Genomic DNA, 21,902 nt, shown 5'->3' on the forward strand with positions numbered 1-21,902 from the left:
TATATTATATAATTCATGTATAAATTGTATTTTATTACATTTAGAAATAATAACGGCTGGCCTAATAATGTTATCATGTACAATTCCCTTCACTTTACAACAAATCCTTTAAATTTAACAAATATATCAGAACAAAACAAGAATTAAAAATATAGAATTCTAATGGATTAATATAATTGCAGTATATAATAATATACGCTTAGCTATAAACAAACAAAAAATAATAATAATAATTAAAGCTAAGCGTAAGGTAAGGTTGTGCTTTCTCATTCTCTCACTCGGGAGAAATCCGTTTCCATATTCGTGATGTTGCCCATTTGAAGCTTAAGTATTATTCGTGAGGTAAAATAGGCTTTGTTGTACACGCGTGTTTCAGTATCGATGGAAAAATGTGGTGTTCAAGCAGTGGCGGCACCCCTGCTCTGGATGTACCGGCCCATGGAGGCGTGAAAAAAATGAAGTGACGTGCTGATGAAGTCAAAAAGTTGGTGTTTATTCCCAAAATGTGAAAAACAAAGATTTTCCAAAAGAATGCAAATGATATTTACAGTGTAACTCAAAAAGTGTATAAAAAAAAATATGTAGAAAAAACTGTACAAAGTTTAAATGTACAAACGAAACTTTTGGCTATGTCAATAATTTGACCCAAAACTCAAGCAAGCAACTTCACCGACTCACTCTACGAGCCTCTTTACCAGACTGAGAGAAACACTTAAAAAGTATAAGCCCCTCCCACTAGGACTAAACCATTAAATAATTGATGGTAACAAATAAATTCAAGAAAGACAAAACAATTAAATAGCGATTTAACTGTAACAAAGGCATAACTAGAACCAAAAAAATATACAGAAATATATAACCATTTCAAACAACACCAACTAAATTCATTATTAGGGTTTACCAAAGCCTCAAACAAACACCAATCTCCCCCTCCGGCATGAGACCAATTAAGTGTGCCTTCTTTTGGTGGGAAACAGGTATTTAAAAATGGTGGCAATGTGGTGCCCGGGTTTCTTCTGTTTGTTATGAGGAAATGTTCCAGTACGTAAGTATGACTGTTTACTTTATGTAAGTGGATGATTGAAAACAATAAACGTTTAACATGCCAACCGGTCTTGTTTGTATTCTCAACAATACACAAATGAACATAATAAACTTATTGACTCACAAAGTGTTAACCTAAAAGAAATGGTGAGAACAGGATCAACACTTAAACAATACACAATCAATTACACACACACATAACTGGTGTTAACTGATGTTACATTGCGCAAAACAAATATGTGTTGTTGTATGAAAAGTGTATGTATGCCTAGTGTGTTGTGTTCTAAGTCTTAGTGCCAAAGTCTCTAGTCACAGTGGCCCACTGTGACAAAAAAAATCATAATTAACAATATGTGGAGTAAGTGGATCGCTGCTAACGCTGAATGCCTGGTGAACGACTGCTGTTTCCAATGAATATGTGCACGAGACACCAGCGCGAACAAACAGCTGAAACAAAAAATACTCCATTTTTGGACACACATAAGGCATAATTCAAAAATGTAAAGTGTTAGTAGTTTGAAAAAATCAAGAATAAAAATAAGTAGGGATGTGTACCGAAACCCGGTATTAAACTGGCCCCGGGGCTAAATTATGAAAGACCGTATCAGTAAGATCTGACGCTATCGGTTCTGCTTTCGGTACTGGAACAAGGGAAAAATAATTTACTATGTATTTCTGCTTAATAATGTTATCGTGCACATCTTATCTCACCAAACATATCTAATGTGCGATTATATTAAGACGTTTGTCTGTGAGATCTGCGAGATCTCTAATGCGCGCTGCGGAGGCTGTCTGTCAGTCACACACCACAACGAGCGCGGCGCACGCACATGCATTAACTGTACGTAAACTCCCGCTTAATAATAAAGAGTGCCGATGGCGAAGAGATTTGCTTAATGTTATCGTGCACATTTTATCTCACCAAACATTTCTAATGTGCGATCATATTAAGACGTTCATCTGTGAGATCTGCGATTTATAAAAATATTAAAAACCTATATTTCCCTCAAGACTAGTCATGTTTTTGTGGTTGTTTTAATTTAAACGTGTCTGCTTCTATTTTAGCCAATTTATTTTAAATAAACTAAAACAAAAGGTTGGCTACTTTAACTTATAGAAATAATTTAAGCAATTTAATGCATTTTTATACTAGTTTAAATCTGAATTTTAAATACTATTAAACTGAATTTAAAATCTCATGGAATTTTAAGTTTAAACGGGTGAAAATGCCACAGTGAATATTAAATATAGCCTATATAACAGAAGACCTTGATTGCATGTTACCATGAAACTAACAGAATAATTCTGTTAGTAATAATTCAGAAGGATTTTATTTATTTATTTTTGCTAAGAGCAAACCAGAATGAAAATATATATTTTTTAATCTGTGTGTGTGTGTTCTTATATATATATATATATATAGGAACACACACACGGATTAGAACATTTTATATTTTTATTCTGGTTTGTTATATATATATATATATATATGTATATATATGTGTATATATATATATATATATATATATATATATATATATATATATATATATATATATATATATATACCTAGTAATGACTGTTTAATGACAATAGCATGCAGTAAGACTTTGTTTAAAGGTCTTTCTTTTACATTTTTACTGTAGCCTAAGACTATCCCACGTTTTTAAATTAACTCTTACTTTAAATTTTATAATGGTTTTTAAGGATGTTAAAATGTTATAATATAATGCTATTGATGTTTTACTTGTCCTTTCATCTTAGTTTACAAACCGTCATTTTATTATTACAGTCAGTTCAAAATTCGTCCCTTTGCGCCACCTGGCGGTAGTTAAGCGAATTATTTTCACACGAAACTGAATTCAGTTAATGCCGCGGCACCACCGGCGGTATGCACGGCGTTAAAGCCCATTTAGCTTGTCCTCCTACTGTATTTACGTATTCATAACTATAGCCTATATATAAGTCTATGGAATTTTCTAATATACTTATAGCAAATAGATTCATATATTTATTTATTTATTTGTGCCAAGAATTCTGGATCTAATCTAATACAAAAATGAATGACAATAGCATTTTCTATTAATAATAATAATAATAATAATAATTCATTACATTTATATAGCGCTTTTCTAGGCACTCAAAGCGCTTTACATAGTCTGGGGGGTATCTCCTCATCCACCACTAGTATGCAGCATCCACCTGGATGATGCGACGGCAGCCATAGTGCGCCAGAACGCCCACCACACACACCAGTTTACTGGTGGAGAGGAGACAGAGTGATGAAGCCAATCAGCAGATATGGGGATTGTTAGGAGGCCATGATGGTCAGAGGCCAATGGGCGAATTTAGCCAGGATGCCAAGGTCACACCTCTACTCTTTTCGAAAGACATCCTGGGATTTTTAATGACCACAGAGAGTCAGGACCTCGGTTTAACGTCTCATCCGAAGGACGGTGCTTGTTGACAGTATAGTGTCCCCATCACTACACTGGGGCGCTAGGACCCACACAGACCACAGGGTGAGCACCCCCTGCTGGCCTCACTAGCACCTCTTCCAGCAGCAACCTAGTTTTCTCAGGAGGTCTCCCATCCAGGTACTGACCAGGTTCAGCCCTGCTTAGCTTCAGTGGGAAACCGGTCTTGGGCTCCAGGGTGATATGGCTGCCGGCAGTATTCATTTTAGCCATGTAGTAAAAGCTTTTATCCAAAGTTACCTAAACATGAGGAAATGCATTAATAAATATCTTTGAATTTCATTTCATTTTAATTACACATCCTTATTTCTTCAGTTTTTTTTATTTTTTATTTTTTTATTCAGGAATTGGATTGGAATTCAAAAGCGTTTTCGTTTAAGTTCTGAATGACACACAACCCTGTACTGTGTTCCTCTTTCTGGCTGTCTTTCTTCTCACATGTGTCTTTCCTTCTCTTCTTTTCGTTTCTCTCTGCTGCTGACACTAACGTCCCTCAGACTGGCACTATGAGGGTAAGACTGCTTTCTTTCCTCTACCATATCATGAGAGGCTTCTCACTTCCCCCAGTAAAATCATTTAACACTGCTGCATTCATCATCTAGAGCTAATCTCAAGTGAATAAGATACTGTATGAATGAATGATGTGTTGTGATGAAGGTGACGGCAGATCTGAGTCTTACTTTATTTCTCTCTTTCTGTTTCTGACACAGAGTGTAAGTTGTCACGGTCGGGTCCACCTGCCACAATTGTGACCATTGATGAAGAAAGTCCAAATGGTAAGTATCTCTGGCCTTCTCTCCTCATGATGAATTTGAAGCATGCTGCTTCCTGTGAGAAGTCTGCTCTGCTATTGATCGATGTTTGGCAGGGGTCTTTTTGTAACGTTCATTTAATTTTCCATGGTGTAATTCAGGATTTCCCAGATGGGTTCACAAAGCTCTAGGGGTTCATGGAGATTGAGATAGAAATGTCAATATAATATAAAATTAAATAAAAATGTACACTACCGATCAATTTTTTTTTTTTTTTTTTTATGTTTTTGAAAAATGTTTCTTGCTCACCAAGGCTGCATTTGTTTGACCAAAAAATACAGTAAAAATGTAATATTATTACAATTTAAAACAACTGTTTTCTATTTTAATATATTTTAAAATGTAACTTATTCCTGTGATGACAAAGCTTAATTTTCAGCAATATTATTAGTCTTCATTGTCACATCCATCAGAAGAAACAGTTGTGCTGATGAAACATTTTCTGAATTTTTTAGATGCATTTATTAAAATTTTTAATTTTTAATTTAATTTTTTTCTTACAATTTTGATCATTTTAATGCATCCTTGCTGAATAAACAGTATTAAATATATGTGTATATATAAATACATAAAAAAATGAATGATAGTATATATATTTATTTGTTTGTAAAATCATGTTACATACAAAAAATCAGTCTTAATGGTGCTTGCTGTCATTCCAGATGTGAATGATACCCAAAAGATGTGCTTATGCTATTACTTTTCAAATGGATTTTCTCCTGAGAAATCATAAATCGCAAAAAACAAAAAAAAGAACGTCCGCAATCCCAAACCCTTCACTAGTGATTATCCTGATCTGTGTCGTCAAATGCAGAAGACAGGTAACATTATAAGTCCATTTCATGCTTTTAAGAGCTTTCCAAAAAAGAAATGGGTACTGGTTAATCATCTGCTATGAATTATTTGCAATTTAAATGTTACTTTCAAAAAATGCATGTTTTCGGAATACACAGTTACTTTTGAATGGCCTTAGCATACATAGCATAAAGAAAGATGCTTTTGAATGGTGAATTTACAAGATCTACCAACAGTGTCTACCTATTCTAACTTGCTCAATTAATACAAAGGTTAGTATAATTGATCTAATGTGACTTAAAAGTGAATTTTCAGATGTTCAATTCAGGCTCAAACTACCCTGGTGTCATGCTGCAAGCTGGACAGACAGTTACCTGTTGATTTCTTAACTCTGTGTGTGTGTGTGTGTGTGTGTGTGTGTGTGTGTGTGCTCTCAACAGAGCTACAGATGGTGTTTTTGTGTTGGAGGCACACTGGGGCCGTTTATCACATACAGTATCTGCGTGCAGGCGATTCTACACCGCGTCATGCATTTATAAAGGAGCCACTCGCCGCTGTAGTGCTCAACTATGCGTTTGACAACACTTTCTGTTTGTTGATGTGACAGGTGTTGGCTACTCTGTTGGCTACTTTTCTCTTCTTTTTCCCTTTTTTTTCCTCTCTCCCTTCCCTTTGCCCATTCTGTAAGTCATAGAGTTTGTTCAGCATCCTTGTGTTGAATCAGGAAAGTGCATCGAGGCAGAGGCCTGCTGGGAAATGTAGTTGAAGTCATAGGAAGCAGTTAAATGGATATTTTGCTCAGCCTGTTTATGTGTTTAAATAATTAGATTGTTTTTGGTTTCTCGCTCTAGCAGACTGTGATGAGGCAAAACAGCCAAAGGGACCCTCAGGACTGCTTAAGCAAAACAGGAATAAGTGTATCACTGTGTTGAGGCAGTGATTCAAAAAGCAAAAGAGACAGATGTATTTACCTGCATATTATTCAGGTGATGGTAATTCTGTTTCAGTGAATATTTTATTGCAGGCCTCCTCTAGTTTGACAAAAAAAAAAAGATGTTTGCATCAGCTCAGATGTCTGGCAGTATTTTAATATGCACAACGGCGCAACAGTAAGGATTCAGTGCAGATTTTTCTTGTCCTGTTAATGTTTTCACTGGTTCCAATATATATATATATGTATATATATGAGTATTGGTAAAACAATGCTGTATTGTTTATTTTCTTGTTTCTTGTTTTGGTAGTTTTTACTTATTTCGGATAGAAGATGGAGCTGCTAGTAAAGAACTGACTATATAAGGAACGAGGGAGATAGAGAGAAATTGCTTGTGGGAGGAAAAAGGAAAAGAGTCAGTATGAGATTATATAAACACTTGACATTTTGGATCAGTTCGAGTGCACTGAGATCTCTGCATGTGTACTTCTGTATATGAGAGATACTTAAATAGATCCTGTATCAGAGACGTTCCTCTTCATTAAAGGTCTCTCTGTATGTTTGGACTGATATCAGAGCACAATTGCTGTGGTAAAACATTTGGCCTGAGGTTCTGGGTGTTCTTTGATCACAGTATCATAGACGTTATATCTGGTCATCAAAAGTGACCTATTTGAAATATATCTCAAGGCATCTTAAATATTAGAGCTCATGTGACCCCAGGGTCCTTCAGCTCTGTGTGGCAAGGATTTCAGTTCGGGCTCAGCTCATCTAAGAATTGCTTTACTGGTCGATTTAAGTTTAGATCAGGGTTTGATTATTATCAGTGCAAAAGCATAAATAATTCCCTTTTTGCTGGGAAATCACTTCGGACAAAATAAAACTAAAGTATGTATATATATAGTCAGCAACCACATAACAATAAAAACCATTTAGAGGTTTAAACAATCTGGACATTCTGTGCAGTTATGTATGGGTCTCAATAATTTGATTATATATATATATATATATATATATATATATATATATATATATATAAAACATTTCTTTTTTTTTTAATGATCAGTTGTATTAGCTATAGTTTTCACAATCAAGTGGACATTTGGAAAGTGAATTTTACTAATGTAATTTATTACATTAGTAATGTAATTTCCAACCAATTTCCTTGGATGTCTTTTTTTTTTATTAAATTTTTTTTATTAGCTAGATGTTTTTGAATATGTGTTTTCTTTTGATTATTTTTATTGATTTATAATGATATTTTAGGTTTATCATGTGTCCTCAATATCCCTTCCCATCATATAATATTCCTTTAAAAAGGGCATTTCCATAGTCCAACAGGAAGTAACATAATTTTGGAAGGAAATCAGCAGTAGAAACACTAGTGAGTATTAGCAGTGGATTTGATGAATTCTCTTGTGGCATTAGTTGGTTGCCCTAGTCTAGAATATTTTATCCTGTTTCCAAAAATTATTGAAACTAGTATGACAATATCTAAATAAAAATTTAACTGAGTGGATGTCCAGGCTGTGTTTAGCTCCATGATGTATTTAGATGCTGGATACAGGAAGGGAAGATGTTTTTTACTAGACTTGGATGAAAGAAGTGATGTTCAGCTTTTTGAGTTCTCAACAAGAACATTTTCTGTTGGACTTTTCATGAGTGCTTTGAAATTATCAGGTCATGTGAGTTAGCTGTATATTCCTAGAAACTAGTCTATGCCATTAATTACTACTGTAGCAGGGACTGCTTTTCCATTCGTTCCACAGTTTCCAATGTTGTATCCAAACTTTGTACAAAATCTTTTGGGTTTGTCCCAAGAATAAGTAGTCCACAAATAGAAGCCTCTTTATAGAGCTTTTTATATACACCTTTTATATTATTATTATTATTTAACATAATTTTTATAATAATATTATACAATACATTTACATTATCTTTCTGAAGGTTGCTGCACCCCCAATGAGAAGCACTTTTATAGAGGATGCAGTAGGCAGTGTTGGGTTAGTAGTGTTTGTAGTCATATTGCAAAACAGTGATGGCACATAGTCCTGGGAGGTACTTGTGTTTAGGTATCAGGGTTTTAAGAACAATGGGACTACATCAAAGCAATGTTCACATATGAAACCTGTTACAGTGCCATACAATCAACTTTTTCAAGTAAAGAAACCACAGATGCTATTTACACAAACTGGATTGCTACTCACAGACTAGCACAGAAAGGGGACTCTCTGAGGTGTTTTGCTAGTACTGACCTTTTATCAGCTGTGCCACAACTGTTATTTTGAAAGAATATTGAGGCACAGTTCAATAGGAGGGGAAAGCACAATGTCCACATGTGCACAATGTGCAGTGGCGAGTAATTCCTGTAAAATAATCGTGTCTCCTTGATTACAACTTTGCTTTACATAACATCAATATATTATTTTTTTAGCAAGCAATATTTTGTAAGATATCATATGTGTCACTGTGACAGCCTCAGGCTCTGCAGACAATGACAACAAGGACAACAAAAAGACTTTTTCAAGGCAGTATTGTCTAGTGGATCAGAAGTTTTTAAAGACGGTGGCTGTCAAATTCAGTTGCAGATGTTAGTTAACATCACTTACAGCCCAATAATTGCTCTTGGACAATTGGTTTTGATTATACATTACTTTCAAGTGAATAAATGTTTTTAAATTTACACCAAAGTTTGTGAAAACACTTTAAAAAGTCAAATTTTTCATTGGAATGAAGGAGCACGTGTGCCGTGGTGTCAATGAGATCTTGACCTCTAGAGAACTCTATTTGGATGGTTATTTCAATATGTGGGAGTGGGATTTGGGTAGCTGTTTTTTATGCTTAGTATCTTAAACATGCTTTATTTGAGGAATATGTTTGTTCTGGAGCTCAGCGTAAGCTCTGTCTAATGTACTGTATGAATGGTGGTGAGATGATACTCTTAGCAAGTCTTGCTCATCCTCATTATTTGTTTGCATTGCATCAGCAGTGTTTAGTTCTAGCTTATTATTGCATGTGTATGTCATCATTAATATTATGAAAAACATATGGATGAAAAATTAAATGTTTAGGTGCTGGAGAATTTTTGTTTTGTGGTGCTTAAAGAATGTGTTTATTGAATTCATTTGAAATCCAGTGTCTTTTAGATTATTTTTGCTGCTCTTCTGCTGTTCTTGTTTTCATTATTATTTTTTACTTTGAATAACTATCATGTTTGATGCCTGTGATGAACACTCACCAAACTTTGCATGCATGAAGAGTCTGTGGCTAATTGCATTTTGTGTAATTTTGGGATGGACGGGATGTATGGTTGCGTAGCAACTAGCGGTTCAATTTGCAATATTTAAAACATCAGCCATGATGAAAACCTTTATTGCCCCGAGGGGAATTTGTTTTGCACTCAAGGGAGGCACATTTAACATTAACACAGATAACATAAAGGATACAGTAAAAAGTCAAACAAAACAACAACACAGCAAAGCCCTGTTACCCTATCTGAGCTAGAGATTTGAAATTTCATAGTGTTTTTTTTGAGAATTTTGAGAGTTCTTCTCTTTAAAGTGAACAAATTTACAATGATGCAAATGATGGTCTATATAAAAGTGTTTTGTTTTTAGATTTTTTTAAATAAAATTTTATGAAGACTATGGACAGAAACAGTCACGACACAATTTTTTAATTAGTTGATTTTGAGTGTAGCTGCGAGTTTATAGAATAAACAATTGCATATTTTAAAACATTGAGGAAATGTGTACTTGTTGAGGCCTTGCGTAAACCATGTATTTTACTCTTTGAAACATTTATTGTTGCATGGTATTTTATTTTGCATGCTATTCTTCTTTATTGCAATGCAATATTCTTGTAATCCATTCCAAATACAACTTCATCTCTGTGAATCTCTTCAGCTAAATTTTTTTTTAAATAATATCTAAGTTAATACTTGTTTAAAACAAACAATTTAGCAAACTTCTTCTTTTTTGAAACAAAAAAAAATTGTTCAGCAAATATACTGCCATTTAAAATGCTGAACCTCCTCTCGACCACTCACTCCTCTGCGACCTTCCCTGGTCCCGCGAAACACGACGAGGCGGGTTCCCTCAATCGGACTCCTTCTCTCCCGCTCGGTGGCTGGGGAAGAAACATCACCAGACATACGCTGGATCTAGTGTGTGACGGAGTCCTTCTGTCACGAGCGCGATCCAGAAAACACAGAGAGAGATCCAAATGCAGGTATGCTTTTATTGGGGTAATCCAAATCGTAATCAGTCCAGACCGGGGTCAAAACCAAAGTAGCAATCCAAACATTCATAGACAGACACAAACACATGGGCAAGAACAAGACTAGAATTTGCCATGATAACTACAAGGACTCTGTGACACATACTACAACAGACAGGGTATAAATACACAGGGAATTGACAATGCTAATGGGGAATTGGCTGAGTACAATGATTAATGACTAGTGACAGCTGAGTGCAATGAGGAGACAGAGATCGTGGGGAATGTGGTTCAGGAAGTGACAGACACCGTGGGGAAGGAGGACATCTAGTGGTTACCCAGGGAACACCAACCAGACACTGTGACACAGATATTTGTCAATGAGCTCAGGATCTGCTGAGCAGCAAATCCTCCAGCATGGTCTTGTCAGTCATCTCTCCTTACGCCAACCATGATCAGTCAAATCTGACTCCTGCAGCTCGTGTTGGATGCAGGGTTGGCCAAGTCCACATTTTCCCCTTGATTTTTTCCCCCGTGGGTTAATAAATTCAATTTCACTAAAATGCTTATATTGAAATATTTTGCATTCTACCTATGATAAAACTGTGTTAGATGTTAAGTTTTGTGAAGGATGGCCACTAAAACCTTTGAGCAGTGTTTATGATCAGTGTACATAACAGTGACTGTAAAATTTTTATTTTTGGTATGGATTTTACATATGTGAGTTTTGATATTTGGGATGTGGTTAATGCACAGTTTGGTCTAGGGCTGCACGATAAATCTAAATGGAATTGAAATCTTGATTCGACAGAAGCTGCGATTGTCATGCGTATTTTTCAGTGAGGCACGGTTCTGTGATCAGCAGTAAATCTCCATCCATAGGCCAGAGGGCCTTCTCGTCCTGAAAATCCAAATATGCCAAATAAAGCTGCTGTTGAATAAACAGAAGATTTAACTGCTTTCGCTGATTGACTGGGGAAGTCGTGGCCTAACTGATTGACTCCTAACCCTAAGGTCGTGAGTTTGAGTCTCAGGCCGGCAATACGATATCGTAGGTGCCCTTGAGCAAGGCACTGAACCCTCAACTGCTCCCTGGGGGCAGCAGCATAAATGGCTGCCCACTGCTCCGTGTGTGTGTGCACTTTGGATGGGTTAAATGCAGAGCATGAATTCTGAGTATGGGTCACCACCATACTTGGCTGTATGTCACTTCACTTAAATATGACTAATATACACACTACGACAGTAATATATATTAGGGGTCCCCGAATAGTCGATGATTCGAGGAGCCTGATTCGAATATTTGCGGGTGTTATTATCCTGCCATTTTGGCTATATAGGGGTGCTTAATGTCTTATTTCACATAGAACTACTGGTTTTCAACCAATAAGTTAATATGCAGCCTATAATGATAATTGCTGTTAATAAGAATCTGAAAAGAAAGACATATTTTAACATGCGTAAAAAAATATATATTAATAACTATGAATGGGACTGTCATACACATAACATTATAATAAGAACACTATTATAATAAAACACTGTTCATTTTTAGCGTTTAGTTGCCGTGTTTCAGCATATTGTTGCGTGAAGAACGTGTCCAAAAAAGCGTTCATTCAGAGCCGCACGGACACGTTCACTTCTGCATTCGGCGCGTTTTATGCAGATAAGTCATAATATTAACGTTATGTTGTATAAATAATGAAGCGTATTCTATATGTGATAAGTAATGAGTTAAATCCCATTGATTAAAAACCTGCTAAATGCTTCTTTGTACTGCTCATCTTCAGCACGCAGCTCAAAACAGAAATGCAGAACGTTAATAACTAGGCTACTGTCATATACATAAAGTTATAATGAGAGCACTCTTGTAAAAAATGCTGTGAATTCTTAGGGTTTTGCTGATGTTTAATAAATTTACATTACATTTACATTTAATCATTTAGCAGACGCTTTTATCCAAAGAGACTTACAAATGAGAACAATAGAAGCACTCAGACCAACAAGAGAACAACAACAGTATACAACTATCTTTTAATCAAAACATAAAACATTATTTAAAACATTATTTATCATGTTTGAACCTGCGAGGTGTCCGTTACACTTTTTCCCTGTGTTAAATACATTCGTAATGCATTTTGCCCTGCCCCCAAACATATGATTCGGCTATCAGTCGACTATCTGAAAGATTTGAATTCCGATTTGACTATGAAAATCCTTAGTCGGGGACAACCATAATATATATATATATATATATATATATATATATATATATATATATATATATATATATATATATATATATATATATATATATATATATATATAGTACAGACACACCTTCTCATTCAAAGAGTTTTCTGAAAATTGTAGAGTCACACTGAAGGCATCAAGGGCTATTTGACCAAGAAGGGGAGTGATGGGGTGCTGCGCCAGATGACCTGGCCTCCACAGTCACCGGACCTGAACCCAATCGAGATGGTTTAGGAGTGAGCTGGACCGCAGACAGAAGGCAAAAGGGCCAACAAGTGCTAAGCATCTCTCGGGGAACTCCTTCAAGACTGTTGGAAGACCATTTCAGGTGACTACCTCTTGAAGCTCATCAAGAGAATTCCAAGAGTGTGCAAAGCAGTAATCAAAGCAAAAGGTGGCTACTTTGAACATCCTAGAATATGACATATTTTCAGTTGTTTCACACTTTTTTGTTATGTATATAATTCCATATATAATTCCACATGTGTTAATTAATAGTTTTGATGCCTTCAGTGTGAATCTATAATTTTCATAGTCATGAAAATAAAGAAAACTCTTTGAATGAGAGGTGTGTCCAAACTTTTGGTCTGTACTATATATATATATGTAAAGTTCGGACGTCTCCGAACTTCTCCTGTCCAATGATCCTACTACTTGTCCACTTGATCCGATCCCCACTCACCTCCTTCAAGCGATCTCTTCTTCAGTCATACCTTCGCTTACTCACGTTATCAACTCCTCTCTTCACTCTGGAACATTTCCCTCAGCATTCAAGCAGGCTCGGGTAAGCCCACTGCTCAAGAAACCATCACTAAATCCAGCGCTTCTTGAAAACTACAGACCGGTATCCCTTCTTCCATTCATTGCAAAGACACTTGAGCGAGCTGTGTTCAACCAGTTTTCTATATTCCTTGTACAGAACAACCTCCTGGACAGCAACCAATCTGGCTTCAAAAGTGGCCACTCAACTGAGACTGCTCTGCTCTCGGTTACTGAAGCCCTGCGACTAGCAAGAGCAGCTTCAAAATCCTCGGTACTCATCTTACTGGACCTTTCTGCTGCTTTTGACACTGTTAATCACCAGATTCTCCTGTCCACCCTCAGAAAGATGGGCATTTCTGGAACAGCACTCCTGTGGGTTAAGTCCTACCTCTCTGACAGATCCTTCAGTGTGTCTTGGAGGGGTGATGTTTCAAAGTCACACCACCTTGCTACTGGGGTTCCTCAAGGCTCAGTACTTGGACCACTTCTCTTCTCAATCTACATGACATCATTAGGATCTGTCATTCAGAAGCATGGCTTTTCTTATCACTGCTACGCTGATGACACCCAACTCTACCTCTCATTCCAACCAGATGACGCGACGGTAGTTGCTCGCATTTCAGCCTGTCTGAGTGACATCTCTAGCTGGATGAATGACCATCACCTTCAGCTTAACCTTACGAAGACAGAACTCCTGGTGATTCCAGCTAACCCATTGCTTCATCACAACTTCTCTATACAGCTGGGCTCATCAACCATTACTCCTTCGAGGACAGCTAGAAACCTAGGAGTTGTGATGGATCATCAGTTAAGCTTCACAGACCACATTGCTACAACTACCCGGTCCTGCAGGTTTGCCTTATACAACATTAGGAAGATTAGACCCTTCCTGTCAGAGCAAGCAACCCAACTTCTTGTCCAAGCTCTTGTTCTCTCCAGACTGGACTATTGTAATGCTCTCCTGGCGGGCCTTCCTGCATGTACTGTCAAGCCTCTGCAATTGATCCAGAATGCAGCAGCGAGGGTTGTCTTCAATGAGCCAAAGAAAGCTCACGTTACTCCGCTCCTCATCAGGTTACACTGGCAACCAGTAGCTGCTCGCATCAAATTCAAGGTACTGATGCTAGCCTACAAGACGACCACTGGCACGGCACCAACTTACCTAAACTCATTGGTTAAATCTTATGTGCCCTCCAGAAGTTTGCGCTCTGCAAGTGATCGACGCCTTGTGGTACCATCCCAAAGAAGTTCAAAATCACTCTCAAGGACCTTTTCCTGGACTGTCCCCAGCTGGTGGAATGACCTCCCAATCTCAATTCGTACAGCTGAGTCTTTACTCATTTTCAAGAAACAGCTAAAGACTCATCTTTTTCGCCTGCACTTAACCAACTAACACTAGCACTTTTCCTTTTCTTGTCTTTTAATTAAAAAAAAAAAAAAAAAAAAAAAAAAAAAAAAACCTACCTATGCGTTCTATACTAGACTAACTGAGACTTGTCATGGCACTTGTATACTGTTGTTGTTCTCTTGTTGACCTGACTGCTTCTGTTGTTCTCATTTGTAAGTCGCTTTGGATAAAAGCGTCTGCTAAATGATTAAATGTAAATGTAAATGTATATATATATATATATACAGTACAGACCGAAAGTTTGGAAACATTACTATTTTTAATATTTTTGAAAGAAGTTTCTTCTGCTCATCAAGCCTGCATTTATTTGATCAAAAATACAGATTTTTTTTTATATTTTGATATATTATTACAATTTAAAATAATTGTTTTTAAATTTATTATACTTTAAATTATCATTTATTTCTGTGATGCAAAGCTGAATTTTTAGGATCATTATCACATGATCCTTTAGAAATCATTCTAATATGATGATTCATTATCAAAGTTGGAAACAGTTCTGCTGCTTAATATTTTTTCAGAACATGTGATACTTTTGTAGGATACTTTGATGAATAAAAAGTAAAAAAAAAAAAGAAAAAAAAAAACAGAAGCTATGTTTTTAAAATATAAATATTTTGTAATAACAATATACACTACTGGTCAGTAATTTGGGTCAGTAATTTTTTTTCTTTCTTTTTAAAATAAAATCAATACTTTTATTCAGCAAGGATGTGTTAAATTGATAAAAAGTGATAGTAAAGAAAATATATTATTAGAATATATATTATTAGAAATTTATTTTTATTTTTTTAATAAATGCAGTTCTTTTTAACCTTTTATTCATCAAATATATTAGACAGCAGAACTGTTTCCAACACTCATAATAAATCAGAATATTAGAATGATTTCTAAATGATCATGTGATAGACTGGATGTTACATGTGACACTGAAGGCTGGAGTAATGATGCTGAAAATTCAGCTTTGCATCACAGGAATAAATTATTTTTTTAAAAGTATATTCAAATAGAAAACTATTATTTTAAGTTGTAATAATATTTCACAATATTACTGTTTTTTCTGTATTTTTGATCAAATAAATGCAGGCTTGATGAGCAGAAGAAACTTCTTTCAAAAACATAAAAAATAGTAATGTTTCCAAACTTTTGGTCTGTACTGTATATATATATATATATATATATACAGTATGTATGTAATGTATGTATATATATATATATATATATATATATATATATATATTAAATTAAATTAAATTAAAATTAAAATTACATTTATGCATTTAGCATAAAAGCGACTTACAGTGCATTCAGGTTATCAATTTTTATCTATCATGTGTTCCCGGGGAATCGAACCCCCAACCTTGCGCTTTAATTCTATAACAATGCAAAATGAGAGTGGGTGCTGCTGTGGTCACGTAATGTAAACAGTGTATGAGAAAACTTTGTGTAACACTATCGGAGTAAGCCTTGTGTTTATGTAACTTCGTTATTCTTGTTATGTGCCAAATTGTAGTTGTGCCCCACGCTATATTTTTGGACTGCTCACTCCCCACCCGCAGCAAAGGCAAAACCGCCTGTTTGTGAAGTTTTAAACCACAACACTTTAACAGCCACTTTTTGGAAGAGACAGTCTAAATCTCTCTCGTGTGTGTGTGTGTGTGTGTGTGTGTGTGTGTGTCTTCAGTGGTCCCCGCCAGGTCCTGGATGAAGGCCTGATTGATATCTCTCTGCTGGCAGGACAACATCTCTCTCCTTCTGCTCTGTTGTTATTTCCGTTCCTCTTTATTCTCACAAGTTTATTTCAGGAGTTCTGTATTCTTGAATCTCTCTTTATGTTATAAAGGAAACCCGATCTCACTTTTGAACAAATCACATCTAAATATATAAGCGAAACTGTATTTGCATGTGTATCTGTGTATTTTTTAGGTATTAACAAATTTAGACATTTTGCCCGATGCAGGCATTATGAATCTATTAATAGCTGTTTTGTTTGTTGTTGTTTTTTTTATACTAAATGTCCAATATGGAATGCAATGCAAGGCAATTTTAAACTAAAACCATGCACTGAAACAGTATAATGCAATCTAAAGTTGAATATTGATATAACGTAAAATTGAAGAGAACTTTTTATATTTTAATTTGTAAAAAAATTTAATTCATTCCTGTGATTGCAAAGTATTCCATTTAGCCACATAAAAAGCCTTAATGTGATTTATGATATTATTTGAATGAAATATGGGCCTTACACGCTAATGATAATACAAGTAATTCTGTATTATAATACTGGCCGATAACAATTTAGTCACTGATACACAATGCATTGCTTGTTGTTGAAGATAGCAATTGTTTTTCCCGGGTCTCCTCCTCAGCGAGGGGTAGATATTGGCTTGTGCTGTAGATCTTTACTTTCATTAAAGTGCCTCGGGTCTTACTGATTCGTCCCGTCCTCTCTAATCATCCTCTTATTAGACCTGCACAACCTCCCAAAATTAAAAATGTCTCCCGAAAACAAATGAAAAACAAGCTCCACTCAATCACACTGAGATAACTCCATCCATCTACTGATTGAGTAGCTACTTATTGGGCTTGTAAAAATCATTCATGTTTATGGCTGCGTTCCAGAATCTAGTGAGCTGCCTATGTAGGCATCATGGCTTCCTCAACACCAATGCTGTTCTTGAATGTAGACAACATACTTTTGATGATTTCTAGGATACTCTAAAAAGGCATTACATGTGTCCTTCATGGAAAAGGAAATCCCATAAAACATGAAAAAAAATATAATATAATTAATTAAATATGCATTATTTTTATCATATTTTCTATATACACTACATGTCAAAATTGTTCATTATTATTATTTTTTTTAATATATATTTTTGAACATTCTCGTACACTCACAAAGACTGTATTATTTGATACAGTAAACACAGTATTATTGTGAAATATTATTACAATCTAATAGAACTGTTTTCTTTTTTGGAATACATTTTAAAATGTAATTTATTCCTGTGATCCAAAGGATTCTGAATTGTCAGCATCATTACTCCAGTCTTCAGTGTCACATGATCCTTCAGAAATCAATCTAATATGCTGATTTGTTGCTCAGTTATTATTAATCATTATTGATGCTATTTAAAAAGAAAAATGAAATTTAATGCATTCAAGTTTTAATTTATTTTCCTTTTACTTAAACCAAACTTTTGAATGGTAGTGTATCATGGTTATCACAAAAATATTAAGCCGCAAAACATTTTTCAACTGAGAAGATGCGCAAATCCACGTTCATTTTCAGCGTTTATTTGCGCATCTTCTCAGTTAACAACGGCTCTGTGTAGTAACAGCTGCTCTATGTGAAATCACGCACCTGAGGGAATTTACCGCTGATTAGAAAACCGGCTTTACTGACGAGATGCGCATTAATGATCGGCTGATTGTGATCAGAGCAGCCCTAATATATATATATATACATATATATATAACATGTTTTAATTTGTAATAATGTCACAATATGACTGTTTGATCTGTAATTTTATAATCTGTTGAAATAATTACTGCTAATTAACCTTCCCAAATCGGTAACTTCATAGTTAGCTGCCCATATAGGCATTAGGCAGCAAGGAAGCTCACTAGGTTTTGGAACGGAGCCATTTTTGACTTAATATTCCTAGGCAAATTACAGTACATCAATCTATCTGGGCTTCACGGTTCAATGCTTTTCATCACTTGTTGACCGTGGCTTTCACCTATATCCATCACACCCAGTCTGTTCTGCTTTCTTGATTTTGTCATTTTCTCTGTGGATAGATGGTGTGACTCTGACATTTAGCTGATTATTGGAAGCACGATGACTTTAACCAAATCATGATGTGAAAGCAACATGGAGGCTGGCACATGAGTCCACACAGCTGTTCACGGCAGCTTGGCAGCATTTTACACTCGTGAAAACAGCCATTAACATCTTATCCACAAATCGCTCTTTTGTGTAATTCCGAAGGTGAATTCTCATTATGTTGAGTTCAAGATGTTGATGCTTGTAGTTCTGAGGAGGAAACTCTTCCGGGAGCTTTAAGGGAAAAGTCTGTTCGCTCTTTCTTATTATTCATAAGCATACCATGTTATGGTAATGACAGTAATCAGTCTCACTTATTAATAGGTGAGAGTGACAGCGGGGGTCAGGTTTTCTAATGTCACATGACAGAGGATACACAACAAAGCAACCATGACCTTTCACAAAAAAAAGGTGACTAATTTCATTACAAAATAGGTTTCATCCATCTTAATAAAGGTTGAATACTAATTGAATAAGGCATGAAAACGTGAGGTTATAGTCTACCCCAAATCAAAAGAATTTAAAATGAGAAATCATATTTTTCGCAAAGAAAACAAATGAAGCTATTTGGATTGACATTTTCATTTATTTTCATGATAATTATATACATTTTCCCTAAACTTCCTAATCATCACCATTATGCATTACTAAATTACCTTTTATTTACTACTACTATTATTATTATTCTTTACATTATACTTAATTAGTTTTTATTATTTATTTATTTATTTATTTATTTACATTATTTCTCGTGGTTCATTCTCATGTTATTTCTCATAATATTTATAAAATTGTAAACTATATATATATATATATATTTTATATATAATTTTTTTTTTTGGTAAACTGAAATAATTGAATTTACAATTATAATAAATAAATGTTCTATTTAAATACAAATTACATATTTCTTAAATATATACATGTATGTGTGTGTATTTATATACACCGTACACATATATTATGAAAACACAAACTTTTATTTTGGAAGCAAGTTTATTTGTTTTATGTGTTGGCAGAAATGTTGAATCTGTGGTACAGAACTTCAGTGATGATTTTACTCTTTCTCTAGTCTCCTGCACGCAGGCGGTAAGGTACCATCACTCTTGAATGAGCCCGAGGTCCTCTAGGGGTCTGAAGAGATGCCACCACACAACTCCCAAAAGAGCTTTACACTTCAAAATAAGATTACCTTCTCCTGATGTATTTAACTCTGGGAATGTCACACATTACTGTGTGTGTAAAAGAGGAGAATAAGTCTTAAAACCCAAAGTCTGAAGCCATGTAATGACTTGCAGAAAATCTCAGAGGTCTTATGGAAGATGGATTTACAGGTTAGTGGTTAGACTGCCTACCGCAGACTGTGTGTGAGTTCATACATGTAAAGTTTTTTTTTTTTTTTTTTTTGAATTTTTATCACATAAAAGTGCTTAAATGTCATAAATGCTAACACATGACTACTTCCTTGATTTGATCAAATATAAATATTAATTTTGAGATCTGACAAATCTGAGCTGTGATACCTTTGTTGCCGCCGATTAACTCTTTAAATTGCTGCCTTTTTTTTCTTTTAATTTTGTCAGATTTTTGTGTTTGACAGAAAAAATGAAAGTGATTTAGGTTTGTAATTACAAAAAGGTGAATAAATCAGGACGCAGTTTGAGGATGAGGAACTGTTCCCTTGAAAGTCTCTTTGAGGTGTCCATTTAATCTCATTGCTGTCTAGAGAACAAGATAACTACTTGATCTTTTTCTTTTCTTTGGAGAGTCTTACAGTGTTGCTTGAATATAATCACATTGGTGTGCTTTATGATGGAGAGGTATCTGCTTGCAGTTGTCCTAAATGATTGAAAGCTAAAGTCAGTTACACAACCTCATGCTGTAATGATTTTGTGACAGTAGGACTCTTCTGCTGAGGTAGATGATGAACAAAGATTTTCATCAATGGGGTAACGTGATGTTCTAGGATTTTCACATCAAATTTGATTTCTCTTCCAATCGATTCTGCTGGATTTCATATCCTTTCTGCAGTTCACACACACAGGCTTCAGGTCTCCTTAAATAGAGCTGAGCCTCATGAGGCGTCTGAACACAATACAATACACACACACACACACACACACACACACACACACCAGGAGGATGACAGCTCATTTCTGCATTCAAATAAGCATCCACTTCCTTCAGTTTAAATTGGACCTGCTTTCCCTGTCAAACAACAACTGTGTGTCGTGTTTTCCATTTTAAAACTGATTGGCACAAACTTCTTTGGCTGGCAGAAGGAACATCAAATGAGTTGGCAGAGAATAATCATTTCTGAAAAAAGTGTGAGTGGTTGTTGTCCCTACAAACTATTTGCTGAGGTCTCAGTCATACTTAAACCAGCTTAAACTAGTTATGAGTGTTAGCGGGTAGTGTTGCATGTTTAATCGAAATAAAGGCAAAGTCACAATATAAATAGTGAATTATTAAATCTCAAAAGCTTTGATTTAATTAAAAAAGTATAAGCATTGTGTGTTTCACAGTGAAGCGCAGTATTGGGTTTCTTCTTTTACACATTAACAGCTTGTGTTTTGACTGTCATAGAGCAGCTTGGTTTGACATAAATGCTGCTCTACACAAACTCATCTGTGCATCTGCTCTGGAGTTTGGGTTGGTTGTAACATGGATCTGGGAATGTAACATATGCCAATCATTTTCCTATACTTGGAATGAGAAGCGTATATAAACTGACTGCTGTAAACAAAAGATAACCTAGAATATTCAACTTAGGTCAGCTGTAATTATTAGCTATACAAATTATTTTAAATGATGAGGATGATGATGATGATGATGATGATTAAATAAAATTTTATTAAAAAAAATATTTTTTTAATATATTTATTTCATATATTATATATATATTTTTGCCACAAAAACTACTTGTGATGAGAAGTGTTGATAAACTGACTGTGGTCAACAAAAGAGAACCTTAGAACATCCACCTTGGGCAAGCCGTAAATATTAGTTATACAAATATTTTATATAACAATTAAAAAGCGTTATTATTATTATTATTATTATTATTATTATTAATTTATTAAGAACAAAATATATTTCTTATTTTATTATCATCTTATAATTATTTTGAAATATATTTACACATTTTTAAATCAATCAATCAATCACATGACTGATCACATAGATTTTTGGTAGAACTGGTCAGGCCGGGAGACCAGGTGGCTAACCATCTAAACATCAGTTTGAAATCTCTTTGAAATTCTGATCTCCTGAGTCTCTCTTTCAATTTACTGTACAGTGTAAGTAAATGGGCTTTCAGGTCCAATCAAGTCCAATCACTTACAAAGGTAATAGCACACCTCTCTCAGCA

General features: G+C 35.1%; 1 protein-coding gene across 1 annotated transcript in view; it reads left to right on the forward strand.

Annotated features, from left to right (window-relative positions):
- Window positions 1-21,902, forward strand: part of pcdh15a (protocadherin-related 15a) — a 164,407-nt gene that overhangs the window by 42,899 nt on the left and 99,606 nt on the right. The window contains exons 3-4 of the mRNA XM_059565825.1: window positions 4,019-4,033; window positions 4,232-4,297. Of these exons, the coding sequence (XP_059421808.1) occupies window positions 4,019-4,033; window positions 4,232-4,297 (81 nt within the window). The remainder of the gene's footprint in view (window positions 1-4,018; window positions 4,034-4,231; window positions 4,298-21,902) is intronic.

The sequence above is a fragment of the Carassius carassius genome, chromosome 14 (assembly GCF_963082965.1).
Source record: "Carassius carassius chromosome 14, fCarCar2.1, whole genome shotgun sequence".
Taxonomy (NCBI): Eukaryota; Metazoa; Chordata; class Actinopteri; order Cypriniformes; family Cyprinidae; genus Carassius; species Carassius carassius.